The sequence below is a fragment of the Gorilla gorilla genome, chromosome 2 (genome assembly GCF_029281585.2).
Source record: "Gorilla gorilla gorilla isolate KB3781 chromosome 2, NHGRI_mGorGor1-v2.1_pri, whole genome shotgun sequence".
Classification (NCBI taxonomy): Eukaryota; Metazoa; Chordata; class Mammalia; order Primates; family Hominidae; genus Gorilla; species Gorilla gorilla.
In genome coordinates, this window is record NC_086017.1 from 12,655,711 (window position 1) to 12,677,820 (window position 22,110).

The 22,110-nt window shown below is 38.5% G+C and overlaps 1 protein-coding gene across 5 annotated transcripts in view; it reads left to right on the plus strand.

The window, feature by feature from the left end:
- The window catches only part of CNTN4 (contactin 4), a 960,931-nt gene that overhangs the window by 768,013 nt on the left and 170,808 nt on the right, over nucleotides 1–22,110 (plus strand). For all 5 annotated transcript variants that reach the window (XM_019024764.4, XM_055383681.2, XM_063703559.1 and 2 more), the window contains 3 exons: nucleotides 1,521–1,718; nucleotides 15,647–15,749; nucleotides 19,547–19,731. In XM_019024764.4, the coding sequence (XP_018880309.1) occupies nucleotides 1,521–1,718; nucleotides 15,647–15,749; nucleotides 19,547–19,731 (486 nt within the window). The remainder of the gene's footprint in view (nucleotides 1–1,520; nucleotides 1,719–15,646; nucleotides 15,750–19,546; nucleotides 19,732–22,110) is intronic.

The following is a 22,110-nucleotide window of genomic DNA, read 5'->3' on the forward strand; positions in this document are numbered from 1 at the left end:
GTTATAATCCAGTGATAAAGGGAAAGCAATCTGCATGACCCCTCCTTTGTGCGTAAACAGTGGATTATTAAGGCAGAATATGTTTCCTGTTGCACATTCAGTTGTTGAGGTCAAGTACAATTGGGACACATTGAAGGATTACAGTACAAAAAATGCCTTTCACAGTAATTAGCGTTCTCTCTACAAAACTGAAGTGACCTTTCTGCTATTTTCCAAGGACACTTTATACATTTAGACTTTAGCTCAGGATCATATGAAAAAGTGACATGTAAGAACTCAGTCAACTAGTTCTGAAACCAGAGGCCCCATTGCATTTAGTTGTTCCCTTACCCTCCCCTCAACAAAGTAATTTTTGAAGATAAAGTGGGACATGTTGGCTAGTCAGTGCCAGTAGCTAGTGTATCACTTCTCCAGCTTTGGACAAATCTGGAGATTACACTTTAAAGAGAGGAATCGTGGAATGCCTGGAGCTGAAGCAGTTTGATTTCCTTGGAGCACAATAGTTCACTGCAGCAAATCATTTATACTCACTGTCATTTAGTGGTCTTCTCTGAAATGGAAAGCATGGGCTCATGTGGTCCTTCATAAAACATTTACCTAATTCTTATAAAAATTAGAACTTTCAAAGGAACATTTTTGATACAACTGCCTATGAAATTCATCCCACTGGTCTTATGGGTTAAGTGTCTGTGAAAATGTTGCTCTTTTATCACTACTTCATATCCACTCCCTCATGGATCTAATTTTTTTTAATGTGGATGTATATTTGTGGAATCAGTCAACTAGTCAGTCAGTGTATACTTAATGAGTGTTTGCCACAGTATTAAACTGCTCTCTTACTAAAATGATGGAAAAGTATTCAACCTCACAAGTGAGAAGAAAAAATTTGAGTTGATAGTAGGAGGCATTGGGAGAAGACTGCATTGACACTCAGGAATTATTCTGTTTCTAACTAGAGCTAAGAATTTGAATAAGTTACTCTGTTCCTAGGTGCCAGTTTCTCAGTTAATGGAAATAAAACTATCAAATATATTGGAAAGCATAAAGTGCTATGCAAGTATGGGGCATTGTGATGTAATATAATGATTATTATCTATAAAACAAAAGAAATGATCTAAATAGTTTCCAGGGTGGCTTCCAGCATTACTATATCAAGATTATAGGCACCCTGGGTCTGTAATTTGAGCATTACTCAATACATGTTACATAGTGCCTGACACATGATTAGCAAACTATAAATGCTTAGCCCTTGACTTAAAGAGGTTGGACGTCGCTTAATCAGCTATCAGTGTATCTTTTACTTCTCTGGAAATAAAACCTTATTGACTGATAGTAGAAAGGCTGGTAAAATGCCACGGGGGACTGTGGGACTGTGATTACTTCCTATCTGTATTTAGTGGGCTGAAAAAGAGTCGTTGGGCAACAGTGTATACATTTTTAACCTGATCATTTCTTTCATGAGAACAGTAGAGTTCCAGTGCCAAAAGACATATTCGTAATGAAGATTTTTTTCCTTTCAGAGCTGAGTTATGCCTGGATCTTCAATGAATACCCTTCCTATCAGGATAATCGCCGCTTTGTTTCTCAAGAGACTGGGAATCTGTATATTGCCAAAGTAGAAAAATCAGATGTTGGGAATTATACCTGTGTGGTTACCAATACCGTGACAAACCACAAGGTCCTGGGGCCACCTACACCACTAATATTGAGAAATGATGGTGAGTTTTCAAGTAATTTTGTTAATTTTGTTTCTTGCAATCACAGGATAAATGTGGAGGTATGTTATGTTATTGGCACACGAAGCTTTATTGTCTAAATTAAATGTAAGAAAAGTTTAATGCTGCCTATATTTGGTACCCATATTTTCTCCACTTGTGTAAGAGATAAACCCATGAATCCATTTTGGAAAACTAATTAGAAATCTAATTGCTAATCTCAACAGGAATAGAATGAGGATTTAGGTGAATATAAATAACAAAGGAAGGTATTTCTTGTTTCTCTCCCACTTAAACTGTATACACAGTCAGAATGAAGTGAAAGGTTGAACAATTAGCTCATTAATCAATTCTGTGTAATTTAGTATTCTGTGTCCAATTATCCAAATAACTTCTGGATTTACACTACTGAACGCATAGTTCCCACCACAGTGAAATGTAGACGTAACAAGGCTTGTTTGAGACAGAAATTTTAATTCCCCACACTGTTAGAATATTTCAAGAAAATATATGAAATTCATATATTCTTAATTACCTAAATGACTTAACAATGTGTAGTAAAAATCACTATGTACTTTGTAAAGACAGCCATGTATGCCAGACTCTAGGAGTACCATGCCCTTTCCCACCACGGGTTTTTATATATGCTGTTCCCTCTTCTTGAAATGCTCCTCCTTTCCTTAGTCCCATCCTCTCAGCTTCTCCCTTGGATAAACTGATACTGGTTCTTCCAGTTTCTTCAAAGATGTCACTGTTTCCAGGAAGCCATCTCTGCTTGCTCACCCTGCCATCCAACCATGCTGCGTCAGGTACCTTCTGTGTCGAGTCTACGACCATACCCCAAAAGATCTCATAATTCTGCATCACAATTGTCTGTGTTCTTCACTGTCTGTCTTACTAGCAATTTGCCTTTTTAAAGCATATGTAGGACCTTATTCACAGCCACCTCTGCTGCACCTGGTTTCGCAACTGGTACATAGAAGATTCTCAATAAATATTTGTTGAATAAATTCAAACAAAGACATAATTAAGCCCTTCAACAAGGGCTGATATCATGATTTAAGCAGTCATTGTAGACATGTTCAGGTTTCTATTCTTTTTAAATCCTTTTACTGTCTAGTACACATTCAGATCTTCTATTATGAACAGGAATGACGAGACCCATCACACAAGTGAGGATACCATCAGCCAAAAACATTAATAGGAAACATCTACTTGACACTTAATATGTGCCTAGTCACTGTGCACAGGACTGTATGTGAATTATCTCATTTAAATCTCAATCAATTATATGATAAACATTTTCTTTTGCAGACGGGGAAACTGGGGCTCAGCCACATTTGTTAAAAATTAATGGCTCCAAGATTTCCACCCAGCACCCATGTCTTACTGACTCCAGAGCGTGATATCTTAAACCCTCACAGTGCTACGTTGCATTATACTGTAACACCTCTTATCTGAATTTATACAAGAAAAACTTAACAAATGCAAGACTGGAACTCAGATTTCTATTCCCCAAGTTTGTTACTCTTTCCCTGTGTTTTGTCAGTGAACTTTGTGCCCAAGTGATGCTCTGAACCTGAACCTTCCAGAACAAAGTATTTTACATACTAAGCAGCTCTGAAGAGAGGGTCTGAGCATCCTTTCTACATAGACTACACTGTGGAATTTTTGAGCAAATAATTTAGATTTTAACCATTCATTTATTCATCCATTTAACATACATTTATTTAGAACTTCCTGTGTGACAGCCACTATGCTGAGTGCTGGTGAACAGGAGGCTCTTGCATTCTCCTGGGGGATGCAGACACAAAGAAACAAGCAAACATAAACAAAACCAAAATCCTATTATTTTAGATACCAGTAAACCAGTATGATAAAATAGCAGCTCTGTGGTGGGTTGGGGGGGTGGTGGGTGTCTACTTTAGACAGCCATAGAAAGCCTTTCTAAGGAGGGGACATTTGAGCTGAGATCTGAATAGCAATAAACCAGCCCTCTTAAGATCAGAGGGCAGAGCTTTCCAGGCTGAGTTAACATCATATGCAAAAGCCCTGAGGCCTGAAAAAAAGCACTCAGCATGTTCAGGAAACACGAAGAACAGAGCGTGGTTGAAGCATAGTTTGCAGGTAGGAGGGTGGATAGAATTAAGGTTAAAAGAGAGTTTTAACCTTAATTAGAAATAGGAGAAATTACCAGATTTTACTTCGAGTGCAGTGAGAAGCCGTTAGCGAATTGTATGCGAAAGAGTGATTTATGCTTTTAAGAAGATTGCTTAGCTGCTATGTGGAAAACGGACTTTCAGAAAACAATAGTGAAAACTGGAAATCCAATCAGAATACTACTGCAATTAATTCAGTTGGGAAATGATGGGGGGTGAAACTAGGGAGTAACAGCAGAGAAGGAGAGAAATGGATTCAGGATATAGTTTGCTGGTAAAGCTGCGAGAACCTGATCATTCCTTAAATGTGGGAGACAGTGGAAGAGAAAATCAAGGATGACACATAGGTTTCTGGCATAGCAGCTGAGTGTATGGGAATGCCCTTTACTGAAATGGTTTTACTGCACAGGTTTGCAAAGGAAAAATCAAGAATACTATTTTAAACATTATTTGTAAAACCAAATACATAACTTCTCCCTTGGCAACAGGAGGAATTATTTGTTTTGTGCTTTTTTGGCCATCTTTCTATCATAACATTCATCTGGTATATTCATATTTGTCTGCTTGCCTTCCCTACCTTGCTCACATTATGATCAAGGAAAGATCAGCGTTTTCATCTGACTTTGTACTGCGCTCCAGCATGGTGCTTGCCACATGGCAAATGTTAAATTAATATGTTGGATTAAGCTACATTATATTCAATAAAACCGAAAATTCTTATCAGCTTAAAGAGAAAAGTAGGTAAGGTACTAGCTCTGTCAAAAGCTATCAGTGCTGTCTCTCCAGACTGACAGATGAAGAAAGTTTCAAAAGATATGCTCCAGTGGCATTTTGTAAGAAATATCTTAAAAATACAGCCCCTGTGGCTTCTACCCAAATGCACTTAGGCCAGAATGTCTGTTCAGCGGTATTATCTGTTTTGGTCTATCAACTCATGGATGTAATTACATATTGACTTTGATATACTGTGACATAGCCAGGGACAGACGTCACACAGAACTGCCTCTTCAAAAAACAAGAAACAAACATTCAGGAACACAAGCACTCCAGAATCATCACGTACACTTCAAACTGGCAACAACTCTGCGTTTTCCCTGGCTTTTAGATTTATCTTGATTTGTCTGGTATATCTTCATAGAGATGACAAATGTTTTGTATTAAAATATTTTATCACAAAGTTAGCAGACTAAAGATCTCATTCTTCAGCCATTAATGCTCACTCATTCTTAATTTCCATGAGCATTGCATGGTGAAAATTCATGTCTTTTCCATTTACACTGGAGTATATAAAATGGACACTCAAACTGTGTTACTAAGCACAAAATAGGTTATTTAATTAGCTGTTTTCTGAAGATGAGAGAAAAGGGGAAATACAAATCAAGAAGAGATTGCAAAATAAAGAGGACATTCTTGTTAAAATCTATTCTGTGACAGTAAAATCAATGAAATTCTCTCTCCTCAAGATCTGGGATTTGGTGACTGTATATTAGACTGGTAAGTGCAAGGTGAGTATAGAATTTGTACAATCATTTTGATGATTGAAGCACACTCAAAATTTCACATCCTCTGTCTGCCTCAGAAAAGGGAAAAAAAGCAAGGCAAAGGAGTTTGAAGCCTGAGCTGAACTAATTGCTAGACTTGTCATTTACTTTGCTAAGAGCACATGTAGCTGGCAGAACTGTATTTCCCCAATATTCAGCTTGTTTCTTGGGCATTTCAGCTAAGCAGTCTGGACTATGATTTCTTATTTGTACCCAAAAGGCCACAGTGAGTCATAAAAGTTGAACAGTGAACCTTGGCTCAGTTCCTAATACAAATGAGGTGTGATGAGCCTCATGTCTGTTCACTGACCATTTACCACTCACCCCAGTTCTGCAAAACCCTGGGGCTCCCTGTTCCCTTTTCCCCAGCTCTTCACATGGCTCACTCCTTCCTACATCTCAGATGGTGTCTCCAGTGTGGGGCCAGGAGGTAAGGACACAAGCCATGAGGATCCCGAAGCCAAGCAGTCCAGGCAGAGTTCAGCCCCACCATTTATTAGCCACGTGGCTTTGGATGTGTCAGTTTAACCTCACTGTACTTAGTTTTCTCATCAGTAAGATAAGGGTAACAACATCTACCTCGGATAGTTATTTTATGTGTCATAATTGAAAGTACTTTGAACAGTGACAAAACAGAAGTATATCATCAATAACTTTCTTACCTAAAATATGCTCAACAAATTATATTTTTAAAAGACAGATTACAATAGTGTATAGATCATATTATTCTTCTTTTTTAAAATAGTGGATAATGACAGGGAAAGGTGGACTAATACTCTCCAAAGTGACTAACGATGTTAAACTCTAAAGTGTTTAACTTTTAGTGGTAAATTTTGATTTATTTTTTTCTTTTTGCTTGTCATTATTTTTCTCACTTTTCTAAAACGTAGAGTTTTCAAATTTTTAGAACATTGTTTGATAAAGATTATTGGACCTAATAGGCACTTAGAGATCATGCAATGTTATATCTTTATTTTTTGAGAAACAAGGGAACTGAAGATCAGAGAATTCAGATAAGAAAAATGGCATCAGGACAGATTCCTGGTCCCTGATCATCATATTATTTCACTGAGGTTCAGAAAAGGCTGTTTGGGCTCTAGATTTACACATTTGCTTCGTTTCTTTTGCTTTATAATTTTTGATAATTTTATAGTGAGAATTATTTCAAATAACTATATTACTTTGCAGTATTCACTTCTGGGACACATAAAAATATGAGCTGGTAGATATATGTGAGAACAAATTTTATCAGAGTTTATAGTTATTTATCCAGATATTTTTAAATCTGCTTTGAGAAGATAACTGATTTGGGAAAGTACACCTGCTGCTTAGGAACCATGAGAGGGAAAAATTATAATTGGGAAGAATACATCCTGGTTATTATTAGTGCAGGTACTAAAGTAGTCCATTGATCCTTATTAGCCCAGCTGTTGGTTATAAATAGTGGTGAGCCTGCTCTGTTATATGCTTCCTGCACAGATCTCAAAGAGTTATCCCTAAATTTCCATAAACAAAGGTAACAGACCACTCATATAGCGTAACTACTAAAGAAATAGTAGCCTTCGATGTTAATCATATTGGCTCTTCTGTCTTTAGCCACTTACATGGCTCTCTCTAAAATGGCTTAAGATGAAAAGAATTAGCAGAGATTAGGACAGTCTTGAGAAGATGAGATAATGTCTGTTACACTGTTTATGCACATTACATTACACACACAGGGAAATCATTTAGCATGAAAATTCATTGTTTAGCCTTTGCCTTTTTTTCTGTTTTCCTGGAGACTGGTTTGGGACTGGTTTGGAAGGTTTTTGTTGTTGTTGTTGTTGTTGTTTTTTATTTTGCTTATTAGAACAAAGATGAATGTTGAGCAAGTTATAGCCTGTGTCTGTCTGATAGGTCCATGCATTGCACAGTAATTGTTAAATATTTTTGAATATTAACCCTAATTGGAACTCCACATAGAAGAGATGCTACAAAACAAGGAACAATGAGATTATCTTATCTTAGAGTTTCAAATTCTCTCTTTCTCTGCACTCTGTCTCTCTTTCCCTTTCTCTCCTCCATTTCTATATTTACATACATTGTTAAGCATATACATTTTGGATATAGGTATGTATATATAAACCAGATATATCGTCTTTGGGGGTTAAAATGTAAAGTTAACTTTTCTAAATGTTTATTATACTTCAGTATAAAATTGAAATGTTTAAAATGTTTATGTATGTTCTCAAATATAACTGAAATACCTGACCATGTTTTCCCAAGTCCTCACTCATTTTTCACAGCCTAATTTAGCCATGAAAAACAGTGAATAAGAGCAGCACTGAAGTATTTAATCTTCTCATCTTAAATCAAGCTTTCACCCAGTAGGAAAAAGCCCAAACGATGACCTCAGCATCCTTCAGTTTCACAACTTTTAGTCATGTCCAGGACTAAAGTCAAGAGGGAAAGTAAAGGGATTCTGGAGTATAGTCCCAGACATACCAGCAGCTCTCATAAGACAAATCATTACCATTTCTTTGGTCCTTAGTCTTCTCAGCTATGCAAAATGGGTGATTTATAATAAGTTCTATCTAAAGTTTCTTCTTCTTGTCTTCAAGGATTCCAGTCACAACTTTCTAGCCTACTTAACTCCAATCTCAACATTTGCCCAAGCCAGATGATATCAGGTTTAACAGACAGATGCTGCTCATTGGATCCGATTTCTTATCAATGCTGACAACTGATCCCTGCAGAAAACTAGGTGCATTCAGTCTTTCAGGCCACAGTGCGCCATTTTGTGAGCCTTCACCTCTGTGACCATTATACCTCCTAGTGGCTCAGAAGACTACATTCCCCACAGACTTCTAAATTTAAGACCAAAGGAGACCTTTAAAATAGAAAGCAGAAAACTAAAAGATTCTGAAATATTATTGTTGCAGCATCATGCATCCTCCATTATGGTCTTGCCAACTGGTCACTGTAAACTTTCCTAATATTGCTCCGTGCTACATTAGATCCTCAACTGGGCAGCAACAGCCACTGTTTTTCTTCATGAAAAGAGAGCTTTATTTGTAGGCCACTTAATTAACCTAGTGGGTTTTTGAACCCAGTCATTCAGGAGATCTCTTCTAGATTGGAGACGTGATCTGCAACCCTTTATTGAAGACCTGGCATTTAGACAGGCAACAGGTAGAGATATGCCTTCCACTTAGACATAATTTTATATTATTTAAGATCTAGAGTTTATACCAAAACACTGCTTTATTTTACTCTTACTTCTAATTGCAACTTTTGTGTGGTTTTGTCACAGCAGTCATGTCTTGTTTTTAATTCTCTGACAACATCGCAGTTGAGGATCTGTGGGCGTAAAGCGTGTTTTATGAGGAGAACATCTAAATGACTAAAGGATGTGAGATATTTTGCTAAACTGCCATTGCTAATCTGATTTAATAGCATCTTAATGGCTCTGGGTATTCTGAAGGTTTGACAAGCTTAGGAACTTGGCAGTCAGCTTTAGACCTCTAGCATAGCCAACTCCGTTTCAGGTCCATGGGGGCTAAAGGTCTTGGATGGCCATTTGGCTACTCAGTTAGGAAGCATCTGTTAAGTGCTCGTTGTGTGTGGCACACTATGAAATAAAAAGACATGATTTCAGCCTGTGGGAACCTACAGTCTTAGAGAATTCCAAGTTAATGAAGGGTCTAAAGTTTCATTCTTTACTGGAATTATTGAATTGAGTTCTGAATAATACATTTATAGAGGGACTTGAAATGAAAGAGGGAAGCAGAAGTGTTTAGCCTAGAATTGAGTTGACTTGGGGCATTCTTTTGATCATGCATTTAACCAACAAATACTCATTGAGTATCTGTTCTCTACTTGTCTCTAGAGATGCAAAAGTCCTTCTCTGCCCTCATGGATTATAGCCTGGCTCAGAAGCCTAATTGCAGTTAGAGGCAGGAGTGGGGCCATACTCAGGGGAGAATAGAGAATTAAAGCAGATTCACTTAAGTTTCAATTTTGGTAAGAACTACCTTGGAGCAGTGAAGTGTACAGTGAAATTAGGTGTAGAATCACAGCTTAAGGGTGAAGAAACCTGGTCTGGTCTTGGGAATCAACCCAAACTTCCATGAAGAGTCAGACAATCTAAGATAAAATAAATAATTCCAGGCAGTAGGCAGATTATTTGTTTTAACTAGGAATTGGCAAACTCTTTCCCACAGGCCAACCTTGCCTGTGGCCTGTTTCTGTAAATAATTTTTCTATAGAAATGTTGGGTATTCTTGGCTAATTCCTAGATTCTCTATCATTTTTGCTGTTACAGTAAGTTGTGCTTATCCATTTGTTTTTGTTTGTTTTTTGAGATAGAGTCTGTCTCTGTCACCCAGGCTGGAATGCAGTGGTGCGATCTCAGCTCACTGCAACCTCTGCCTCCCAGGTTCAAGCAATTCTCCTGCCCCAGCCTCCCGAGTAGCTGGGATTACAGGCATGTACCACCATACCCAGCTAATTTTTGTATTTTTAGTAGAGACAGGGTCTCACCATGTTAGCCAGGCTGGTCTCGAACTTCTGACCTCAAGTGATCCTCCAATCTCGGCTTCTTAAAGTGCTGGGATTACAGATGTGAGCTACCGTGCCCGGACAGTTGTGTCTTATCTTTAATCACATTATCTAATTAGTTGTTGCTTATGTATGGAAGGTACTGTTATTCTTGTGATTCAGTATTTGGCAAGCTTGCTGAAATTTCTTGTAGTTCTAATAATTTGTCTGTTGATTCTATTGATTCTGTCAAACTTTGCTATCTTCTGCATTTCCTCTAAGCCAAGGATCAGCCAACTAGTATTTATGGGCCCACCACCTATTTTTGTAAATAAAGTTTTATTGGCACACAGCCACTCCCATTTGTTTACCTTATGGCCATGGCTGCTTTCCAGCTACAATGGCAGAGTTGAGCAGTAACAGGGACTGTATAGCCCACAAAACCTAGATAAAATTCTTACTATCTGGCCTTTTACAGACAAAACTTTGTTAACCCTTGACAAAATGATATCATTAAATATCTGAAGACTGTCCATTAAAATACTTGTTATTTGTGGCTCCAAAGTCTTGAACTAGGACCAACATGTACAGAGATAGAGTGTTTAGTTCAATACAACATGGATACATGGATAACTTTTTGGTAGGAAAAATATAGGAGTACTTCCTTGAAGGAAGGTAAAAATTGGCTTAAAAGATGACATTATAACTAATTGCCCAAACTGGAAACTATTAGCTCATTACTTCAGGAATTCAGGAAAACCAGTACCGTCCAGCGCAAGCAGAGGTATTTGGCCTGTCTGCCTTCAAATGAGACAGTCTTCTTGAAAAAGGTTATCTCTGCATTTTCAATATTGAAAAGGAAGGAAGGTGGTACAGGTTTGATTAAAGTCAAATCGTAAGATTTATTTTCATCTCTCACAGGTTTCTGAGGACACCTTAAAACCTTGACTGTAAGAGGTGATGTGACACCTTGAGGTAACTTGCCTCTCCTGTTCAGCAGTGGAGAGGTTCTTGTCTCAACAGTTGTTGCCCCAAACTCTGGGAATTCACCTACTGGATGGTGGTGGTGGTAGAAGAGATAACTTGGACAGTCCACTAGACTACATATATCTCCTTCAACCCAGGGGAAAACATGCCTTTTTTCAAAAGGGCAAAATGGTAAACTCAGTCAGGTGAATTCGTATGACTAATTGGATATTTCCAAATGTTTTTAGGTTAGTGATATATACATCATATGACTTGTTTCTCAAGAAAGTCAATGTGGGAACTTTTCATAAAACAATTTTTGCCTTTTTTTTTTTCAGGAGAAAATCCCACTCTGTGGAAGTTAGTAAATGTCCCTTCTGTAGTTAAATTTAGTGAGCACAGATGCCAGCTAAGGCAGGTGTTGGCAAAAATCTTATGGCACGCAGCTCTGCAAACTGGTCTCCTTCTGCCAAGAGAGTCTCTGCAAATTGTACTTAAACAAGCACGATGTGTTGCTGATTTCTCTTTCATATTCTCTAAATTGCCAGTTGTTTTGTTAAATTCTGTGTTCTTACAGACATCAGCATCAACTTTAATAATTGTCCAGGTTTTGAAAGAGATACAGTTGCCACAAGTTCTTCTACAGAGTCCAGACTCTGGACGGACTTGGTCCCTCAAGTTGGGACTCCATTGCAAGCAAGACAGTAGTAGAGAATAACTCTACTTGGTGTGGCCATGAGAATATGCCCACACAAAGACTTGCAAGTAAATGGTCATGGAAGCATTATTGGTAATAGCTAAAAGTGGAAGCCACCCAAATGCTCATCAACTGGTGTTATGGGTTGAATTTTGTCCCTTAAATAGATATGGTGAAGTCCTAACACCCAGTGCCTCTGAATGTAACCTTATTTAGAAATAGAGTCATTGTAGATGTAATCAGTAAAGATAAGGTCATGGTAGGGTAAGATGGGCCATAGATCCAATATGACTGGTGTCCTTCTAAGAACACAATGGGAAGACACACATACACAGAAAGAATGTCACGTGACAACCGAGGCAGAGATGGACTGACATGACTATAAGCCAATGAATGCCAAGGATTGACAGCTACCACCAGAAGGTAGATAGGAAGGATTCTGCCCAGAGTCTCAAAGGGAGCATGGCCCTGTCAACACCTTTATTTATGACTTCTATCCTCTAGAACTGTAAGAGAATAAATTTCTTTTGCTTAGGGCCACTGAGTTTGTAATGCTTTGTTAAAGCATCTCTAGGAAACTAATACAACCAGCGAATGGAGAAGGAAAATGTGGCATATCCTACAGTGGAATATTATTCTGCAATAAAAAGGAACAAACTACTGGTACATGTTACAACATCGATCAATCTTGAAAACGCTATGTTCAGTGAAAGAAGCCAGGCACAAAAGACCACGTATTGCACAATTTAATTTATAGGAAATATTCAGAAAAAAGCAAATGTACAGAGACAGAAAACAGATTAGAGGTTTCCCAGGGCTGAGACTGGGAATGGGGATTCATTGTGAATGGGCATGAGGGATCTTACTGGGGCGATGGAAAGGTTCTAAAACTAGATTGTGGTGATAGTTGCATGACTCAGCAAATCTGCTAAAAACCATTGGATTGCACACTTAAAACTGGTGAGCTTTTTAGTATGTAAATTATACCTTAAAAACTTGTTTTTTAAAAAAAATTATCAATGGAAACAGACAAAGGTAGAAGTTTTTATCATTTGGGTCATTTAAAGACCATTGTGGGCTAGAGAGTAGGGCCTACAGAGGAGAGGGAAAGGCAGGCAGTAAGTAGGTAAAGGATTCTGGGAGAGAAAATGTTCAGTTTGGGCCTAAATAGATAGGATTTTAGGACATGGAGATAACAGTTCAGGGATCTGGGACATTGCATCTCTGCGTTGCCAGTGATATTTTAGTTCTTTCAAACAAGGTTGTGTGACATATATTTGCTCCTTGGTGTAATTTTCATGATCAGATTAAATAAACACAATTTTATATGTGATATTTATAGACAGAGAGAGGCTGGGAAAAAACCTGACCACTTCTAAGACCTCCTTGGCTTTTGTATTCTAACCTTATTGTCTCATCTCCCTCTAACACATGATACACTGCAATGCAGGCTGTCTTGATTTCCTGGGAAGACAAAAGACCTCCTTCTCTCAAGGCAATTCTTTTTTTAATTAACACTGCTCTCAGAGTATACGGCCATATACACAGCCCTAAAAGGTGTTAACTTGCTCACTGCACTCAAAGTCATACTACTGATATTTATGGGATGATGATTCAATGGTACGGGCTGTTTGTTAGCAAGTTCAACAGCTGTGTGTGAATGTTGTTGTGAGTATGCACTGAGTCTTTAGCAGGCCAGCTTTGTGCAGGTGCTGAAAGAAAGGCCAGCCCAGACTCAGGGGCAAGAGAACTCAGACAGCAGAGGCTGGCCAAGAAAGGAGGAATAATTTTATAACCGAACATGTCAAGCATGAGTGTAATGTATTTTAACCTACTTTTGTAGTGTTATTCATTTCGTGGTGAGAGGCCGTTGTAAGAGATCAAGATGAGGAGTCAGGGGCCTGAGTTTCAACACTGACTGGTTTTCTGTGGGACTAAAGATAAACCGTTTAACTCTTGAGATTACAGCCTTGCTTGTAAAAGAAAGGGATAGATTAGAACTGTGATTTTTAACCTATGGAGGGATAAGCATCCCTTCAAGAATAGGTTGCTAGCTGTGGATCCTCTCTTTAGAAAAATGTGCATCCAGTAGGAAAATAATACCCAGATTAAGGTTGCTGAACCAAATGATATCAAAGGTCCCTTCCAAATCCAACACTCCTCATCATTCCAGGAAAGGAAGAAAAATGAAAACAACAAGAAGAAGAACTATTATGTTCAAGTTTGCACTATTGACAACATACTTCATAGCAAAGTTAGCTAGACTGTAAGTCATCAGACACCCAGGGTTGATTCTGTTTCTCACAGTCTGAGGAGATCCTCGTGATGCTTCTCAAACTCTGAAATGGCCGATGAAAAGGGTCACCTCGGTGGGGTGCGGTGGCTCATGCCTGTAATCCCAGCACTTAGGGAGGCCGAGGCAGACAGATCACCTGAGGTCAGGAATTCAAGACGAGCCTGGCCAACATGATGAAACCTCATCGCTACTAAAAATACAGAAAGTAGCCATGCATGGTGGCACGTGCCTGTAGTCCCGGCTACTTGGGAGGCTGAGGCACAAGAATTGCTTGAACCCGGGAGGCGGAGGTTGCAGTGAGCCAAAATTGTACCACAGCACTCCAGCCTGGGCGACAGAGCAAGACTCAGTCTCAAGAAAAAAAAACAAAAACAGGCAAGGGCCCACCTCTGCAAAGTGAGTGAAATCATTTCTCTTTGTGATTGCACCTGTCCCCCATCCATTTTTTGTCTTTAACCTTTCCTTCTAAGGTTCAGTCTCTTTTTCCTCTGACTATGGGAAGCCTAAAGGAGAGATGAAATGGAGAGCCCTATCTTTTTATAGTAAGCTAGGTAATTCCAAACTCTTTATGGGCACAGTTGAATCAAAGATCATAAAAAACGATCAGAGATGGAATAAGAATAAATATATTAGAACAATTAGAGCAGTGGCAAATTGAGTCAAGCATGTATTGACAAGAAATAATTGATAAGGCCAGGAGCAGTGACTCATGCCTGTAATGCCAGCAATTTAGGAGGCCAAGGCAGGTGGATCACTTGAGGCCAGGAGTTGGAGACCAGCCTGGCCAACCTGGTGAACCCCCGTCTCCACTAAAAATACAAAAAAATTAGCTGGGCATGGTGGTGCCCAACTGTAGTCCTAGCAACTCGGGGAGGCTGAAGCAGGAGAATCGCTTGAACCCGGGAGGCAGAGATTGCAGTGAGCCAAGATCCTGCCACCACACTCTAGCCTGGGTGCCAGAGCGAGACTTCGTCTTGAAAAAAAAAAAAGAAAAAGGAAGAAAGAAATAACTGATAAGTATTTAATTGCAAAGCATGGACTTAGTTTGTTAGACTGTGCTACCTTGGGCATAATTGTAGAGTCATTTTCTGGGATATAGGAAAAGTGGGAGAATATGACCCTCCAAATAAGTGTGCCATTGGCAAGGTAGGTATAACGTAAATGTTTTCTGTAGCTGTATCTTGTTATTCTTTTTTCACAGGTCCAAAATGTAATAAAAATACAGGCATTTGATGTTACCTTGAATATACTAATTTATGATTCATTTATATTGGCCTTGGAAATGAAAGTAAAAGTTGTGGCCACAGAATGATTACTCAGAAAAATTATTTTATTATATAGACATAAGTAAGCATGCAGGTATTTTTGAGTACTTTTATTAATAAGTATTCCAAATTTTTCTGCAGTATACTTCTGAAGAGATAATTTAACTTTCCTGATGACTAGCACTTCATCCCCTTCTCCTTTTTTCCCTTAAGACTACCTTAAAACAATACTTTTGAGGGGCAAAGTTGTACGCATGGAGAATTTAATCCAGGCAAATGGTGTGGTGCTGCGATACAAATTTTTCTGTAGCAGTAACTGGGAGAAGAGCCACAATTCATGACTGCTAGAGATAGGACCTGCTTTAAATGAAGGAATTAATTGTGCACGTAATGATGTGTATAAGCATTCTACATTAACAGAAAAATGAGTTTTACATTTTATACATTTTAAAAGAATCTCCAAGACTTAGCCCCTTTATTTATTCACAGGAGTGATGGGTGAATATGAGCCCAAAATAGAAGTGCAGTTCCCAGAAACAGTTCCGACTGCAAAAGGAGCAACGGTGAAGCTGGAATGCTTTGCTTTAGGAAAGTAAGTTCTGGTTTGCGTTCCTTCTCATCCTCCCTTCAGCTTGAGCAGGTATAGAGTTTTTCTTGCACTGTTCACAGTGATGGTTTCTGAGGTGACAGAAAAGCAAGTGAAGCCTTTCTCTTTGTAATTCTGTGTATGCATCTTGGATTCTGCCCCCTCACCATGGAGAGAGGACATGTAATGGTGCAAGAAGGATTAGGCTGCCACAACTGACATGACCACAAAGGAAAGGAGAATGGGCAATTCTGAAAAAGTATTTTGTTCTATTATTATGACCTGTAATGTGCATGCTGCCTAACCCAGAATGACAGGAAAACAATGGCCTCCACTTGAGGTACAGTTAAGCTGACTATCTGGAAAAATACGGACTTTCATTTTGGCCCCAGTTTATAGAGGATGCATCAGACTTTTCTTGAATTTCTTTTTAAACTGTCAGTCTCTTCTCTCTACTTTGGATTTCCTTCTACTCTGGCTAGAGATAGGTAAGACGTGTTATTCTCTAAGAGAGTCTGTTTTACAAAGTTGTCCAAATATTGTTTACAACTTTATTATTCGGTGTGGACTTCCTTGAGAAAAGCCTACTTAGAAACTAGTTAACTTTTCCATACAGAATATATCAGACAGCATAAAGAACATGAAATGCACATCAGTTGAGATTTTTATTTGCCAGTAACCAGCAATAAATATTTGGCATAAACAGTATAAACTATTATCTGAAGTGGGAATTTTGACATCTTCTTTGGATTTTAATGATCCATGGCAATCTTTATGCCCAGCCCCATCTATCTGACGAATCCATTACTAACTCTCTTTTTCCTGTGCCCAAATGTTGACTAAGGCAACAACAGTAACTTTTTTTTTTTTTTTTTTTTTTTTTTTTTGGTAGAGGCAGGATCTGCGTATGTTGCCCAGGCTAGTCTTGGACTCCTGGCCTCAACTAATCCTCCCACCTTTGCTTGTCAAAGTGCTGGGATTATAGTCCCTAGCCACTGAGCCAGGCAACACTAATTCTACCAATCCTTATATCAGCATGTAATCTCTTTTATTATGATTTTTGTGTTTTACAGCAATCATAGAAGAGGTTCCTTTTTCCATTTTATTGTCGGTTCTAATAGAAGGGTTGTTTTGGTTTCCATGTGTTTTCAAGTCATGACAAATAAGATACAGTCATATCTTTACTTTGGTACAATACAATGCAGTGGTAATTTTTTATGTCCTGAAAACTTATCATATTAAATAAATTAAGACATAGGATTGAACACTCTACAGACATTAAAAGTCAAGTTGCAAAACAACATTTAAGACATAGAAAATGCCCATGCTAAGAGAACAAAAGCAGATTGCTAACAGTATAATATGATTACACTTTTTATTTTTATTTTAAAGTATTTGTGTATAAGCATTTATATATATGAAATTAAAGATGAGAGCAGGTAACTGGGTAGTCTAGATATACATTTGATGAATTTTTTAAGATGACACCTTGAAAAATCATCTGTGAAAAAGAGCAGAATTCACGTTGTTCACACTTCAAAGGGGGTTATGAATTAAACTCTATTCACACTGTTTGAATAGTGCTGGAATAAAAACAAAAATCCCAAATTGGCTTCTTCAGTCTACACAGAAATGTTTGGGTATGCACATCTAGCTGCTGAAACACATCATCACTGCCCACTTAAGAGCAGAAAGACTATGTCTCAATATGGTTATTTTTAAAGGCATATATTAAGTGCATATCTCATCAGTATAAAGACACCGATTATGTACTTTTCGTAGAGCCTCTCTGCATTTTGAGTTAGTGTCTGTCTAACGAACTTAAATTCTTCTAAAACAAATATAGTAGAGTTGATGGCTTTAATGTTTTAAATACCATCTCAGGTTTCCCAGAGAAGATTAGCAAGTCTTTAGTCTAATTACTTCTCTGTGTGTGTATTTGTGAAAAATAAATAAGTAAATAATTGTATCCCCTGCCAGGCAGCCACAATCTTAAAAGCTGTGGTTAGCTCACTAAACCATTGATTTGCAGATTCAATGATGCCCTCTCTGCAATTTAAGATACGTTCCAACAGTTATGGCAGTAGGATGATAGATGCCTTGAGAGTACATAAAGACCTCACAGATGGCATCTTTCTTTCTCTCACTATTTTAAGCGAAGTTTCCCCAACCCATCTTGCAAATGGACTGCTATAAGTTGTTAAGGTTCTCAATATATAAATGACAAGGAGAAAAACCATGTTGTCCAAAACAATGAACCTTGAGTGAACCCTTCCTGTATGTCAGCAATAGGTTGTGTCTCCCAGATTTTATGAGCTCATTATTTCTACTATCATTTATTCATTATTTGGGTATTTCTCAAAGTAGGGCACTTGCATTGTTGGTACATAGATTTATGGAAATATATTGTTTCTGTTATCTATTGCTACATAACCAACTTAGAAGGAACACCAGAATTTTATTATATCTTACAATTTGTGGGTTAAGAATTCAGGCAGGGCTTGGCTGGCTGATTCTTTTGCTTTTAGTGGCATCCTTCAGGTCTTTCAGTAGTATTTAGCTGACAGATGAACTGGTCTAGAAAGCTCACAAGAGTCTCACACACATTTCTGGTATTTTGTTGGGGACGTTGGAAGGCTGGTGTCACTGAGACTGTTATCTGGAAGCCTTATGTACGGCCTCTCCTTCCTGGCGGTCTCAAGGTATTCACTCTTCTCGTAGGACAGCTCAGGGCTGCCATGAGACAGAAAGCAGGAGCTGCCGGTTTCTTAACACCTGAGCTTTGATCCTGCAACATCACTTCTGTCTTATTTATTAGTCAAAGTGGTTAAAAAGAGCTACCAGATTCAAGGGGAGGGGACATAGACCTCATCTCAATGGGAGGAATGTGAAAGAATTTGCAGCTATCTTTAATTTGCCACAAATGCACATGAACATTTTTATTTTCATATTTTTTATTTAGAAAAAACATGTATGGGTGAAACCTCGTCTCTACTAAAAATACAAAAATTAGCTAGGCATGGTGGCGGGCGCCTGTAGTCCTAGCTACTTGGGAGGCTGAGGTAGGAGAATCACTTGAACCCAGGAGGCAGAGGTTGCAGTGAGCCAAGATTGCGCCACTGCAATCCAGCCTGGTGACAGAATGATAGTCCGTCTCAAAATAAAAAAAAATATAAAAAAATAAAAAAAATAAAAGCAAAAAAGTATGAGGAAACATATAACATATAAAAATCTGTTTTTATTTCAATGATGATATTGTATAGGAGATAGATCACTTTTTTTTTTTTTTTTTTGAGACAAAGTCTTGCTCTGTCGCCCAGGCTGGAGTGCAGTAGTGCGATCTTGGCTCACTGCAACCTCCGCTTCCCAGGTTCAAGTGATTCTGCTGCCTCAGCCTCCTGAGTAGCTCAGATTACAGGCACCTGCCACCAGGCCCGGGTAATTTTTTTGTATTTTTAGTAGAGACAGGGTTTCACCATGTTGGCCAGGCTGGTTTCAAACTCCTGACCTCAAGTGATCTGTCCACCTCGGCCTCCCAAAGTGCCAGGATTACAGATGTGAGCCATTGCACCCTGCCGGATCACCTTATTTAAAGTTAAGAAAAGTTATTTGATTTTAAGAACACTAAATAAGTAATACTAGAGATGTGGATATGATTAAAATTATAATGGAGATAGAGGAATGAATGAAGTTTGCAAAACACCCAACCTTATATGTGTAGAACCAAGAAGGAAGCGTTTAGGTTCAAATAAAAGGTTCAGTTTTCTCTAGTTTGATTCACTCCTTTTTATTCTTGCTATCAGTCCAGTACCAACTATTATCTGGCGAAGAGCTGATGGAAAGCCAATAGCAAGGAAAGCCAGAAGACACAAGTCAAATGGAATTCTTGAGATCCCTAATTTTCAGCAGGAGGATGCTGGTTTATATGAATGTGTAGCTGAAAATTCCAGAGGGAAAAATGTAGCAAGGGGACAGCTAACTTTCTATGGTAAGTGTATGATTTCAGTTTATCATTTATAGTGCTACAGAACTTCCTGATATTGAAATCATAAGCTGAGAGGCATTCAGGCATTTTGGGAGAGATGGTGCAGAATAGGACTGTGTGAAACTCATGGTTTGCTCCATAATTAGCCCTGGTTGATTCTGGGTGTGGAGAGTGAGGGTGGGGGGCAAGGGTGTTGACGGAGCAGAGAGGAAGACATTAGGCTGATGTGTTTGGAGGATGGATATCAGTGTGAACACACTTGCAAAGAAGTCTGTTTTTCCTCTTTGCATCAAGCTGTAAACCTGACACAGGAAACATTTTATTATTCCTGCTCCTGATTTATCTTTTTTTTTTTAAGCTCTGTGCTTTTCTTCATTAGAATTTTGATTTGAGGCTTGTGCTAATCTTTTGTAATTGCTCCTATTTGGTAGCAATTTAATGTGGTACCATGAACATTTCAAAATGCACACTGTCCAAATTTAGTTCTTATCAGAGTGGAACGTGACAAATCTCTCTCACCCCAAAGACTTTTTATGTGCAGCTGCTCCTATTCCAATCAAATCATCAGCATTGATCCAAACAATATAAATGTAAAACCACTAGCACATGGTCATTATTGAGACCATCTTGGAAACCCTGTTAGGATACTGATTTGAAATCTAGAACAGGATTTCATTGGATAGGCATTTTGAAATCAAACTGAGTTCTGCCAAATTGGAGCGTGCCAGAATCCCATCTGTCTGGGATACAGAAAACAAATACTATAGATTGATAATTATTTAAGAATGGTTTAAACAAACAACAAGGCATATTAAAATGATGAGAGTAGTTCTGTAGGGCAAGTTGTAGCAAAAGCTTTAAATGTTCTTATTTCTTGCAATAATTGATCCCACAAAAGTCTATTTATTTCACTAATTGTTCTTCCAAAGCATTTTGGTTTTAAGATATGACCGAAGTTCTAAGCCCTCCAGTAGACAGAAGGGGACCCCTCTTGGCTAAGGGGGGACCCAGAGTAACATTGAAAAATGAGTTCTTGGCCATGATGGGAGGGTAATGTCAGACACATCTAGTTATACCCGCTCCCTCACTAACCACAATGAGCCTTTCTTCCCTAAGGGCTAAACACAATCTAGCCCTTTGAAAAGACTCCATCACTGATATCAACCATGCACCTGATGCTGCCCCTTATTTTTTGCCTGATAAGAGACCACCAACACAGAATGGTTCTGTCATTCTAGGGAGGATGTGCCGTGAGGGGTTTCATGTCCTCTGGTCTACCTTTTGACATCACAGGGCCAAAACCTCCACCCTCAGATGCTAATACTGCCATTTTTCATACCCGGAACCCATGAAGGGTTGCACATGCAGATGGTTCTCCTTTCATAAATATCCATGACTCCTCCTGTAGCTTATTAAATATGTATATTCATATTTATATACATATTTATGTACATATGAAAATATGTATATTTCATACACAGAAACCATGAAACTCAGTTGCACATGCACATGTTTCTTCTTTCATAAATATCCATGATTCCTCCTGTAGCTTATTAAATATGTATATTCGGCCATTCCACTCAGCACAAATTCCTGTTTGTTCCCTTTGCTCCTCCTTGGAAGTGCCTTTTTACAGCTTCTGGCCAAGGGAGGCTACACTTCCTAGCCTGTCAGAATGGCCACCAGGCAGGCTAATAAAGCTCTCCCTTCCAAAAAGAAAGAAAGAAATGGAAGGAAGGAGGGAGGGAGGGAGGGAAAGGGAAAAAGAAAGGAAGGAAGGAAAAAAAGAAAAAGCTATGGCCAAAGAATTCTGATCAATAATCACGTAACATTTTTTAAATCTTGATTGGAAACTGGGCAGAGATTTCCACTATCAGCCAGCCTTCAATGACCTCCCCTAAGTGACTCTCAGCATTTCATTTTGGACTCACGTTCCCCTGATGCAGCTTCTGAGGCGAGAGAACACACAGAGTTGTAGAAAGTATTAATACTTCACTTGATGAGCTGGGCAGTAGCTGTTTGAATACATCTGCACTTCTCTTTTATCATTCATCTGTCTTCAAGAATATTAAAGGACTGACCCTCCTCATGCCAGATGACAGACTTGATATTTAATCTTTGCTTTCCTCTTAAACTGTCATAGTTGGTATCTTAGTTGATGGGTTGTAAAGCAAAAGACACCACAGTTAACTGACTGCAAAATCATGAGACTGTAAATTACAGATTTATTCAGTGAGATGCTATGGCTGTGTATTTTTAACTGTGTAGGGCTCGTTTTTCTCACCAATGTAATAATTATTTTTTCTATATCAGATAGGAACAATCTGTAAATATTCAGGTAATTGGCCAACGTTTTCTCTTTTTTCTTGGTTGAATAGTCTC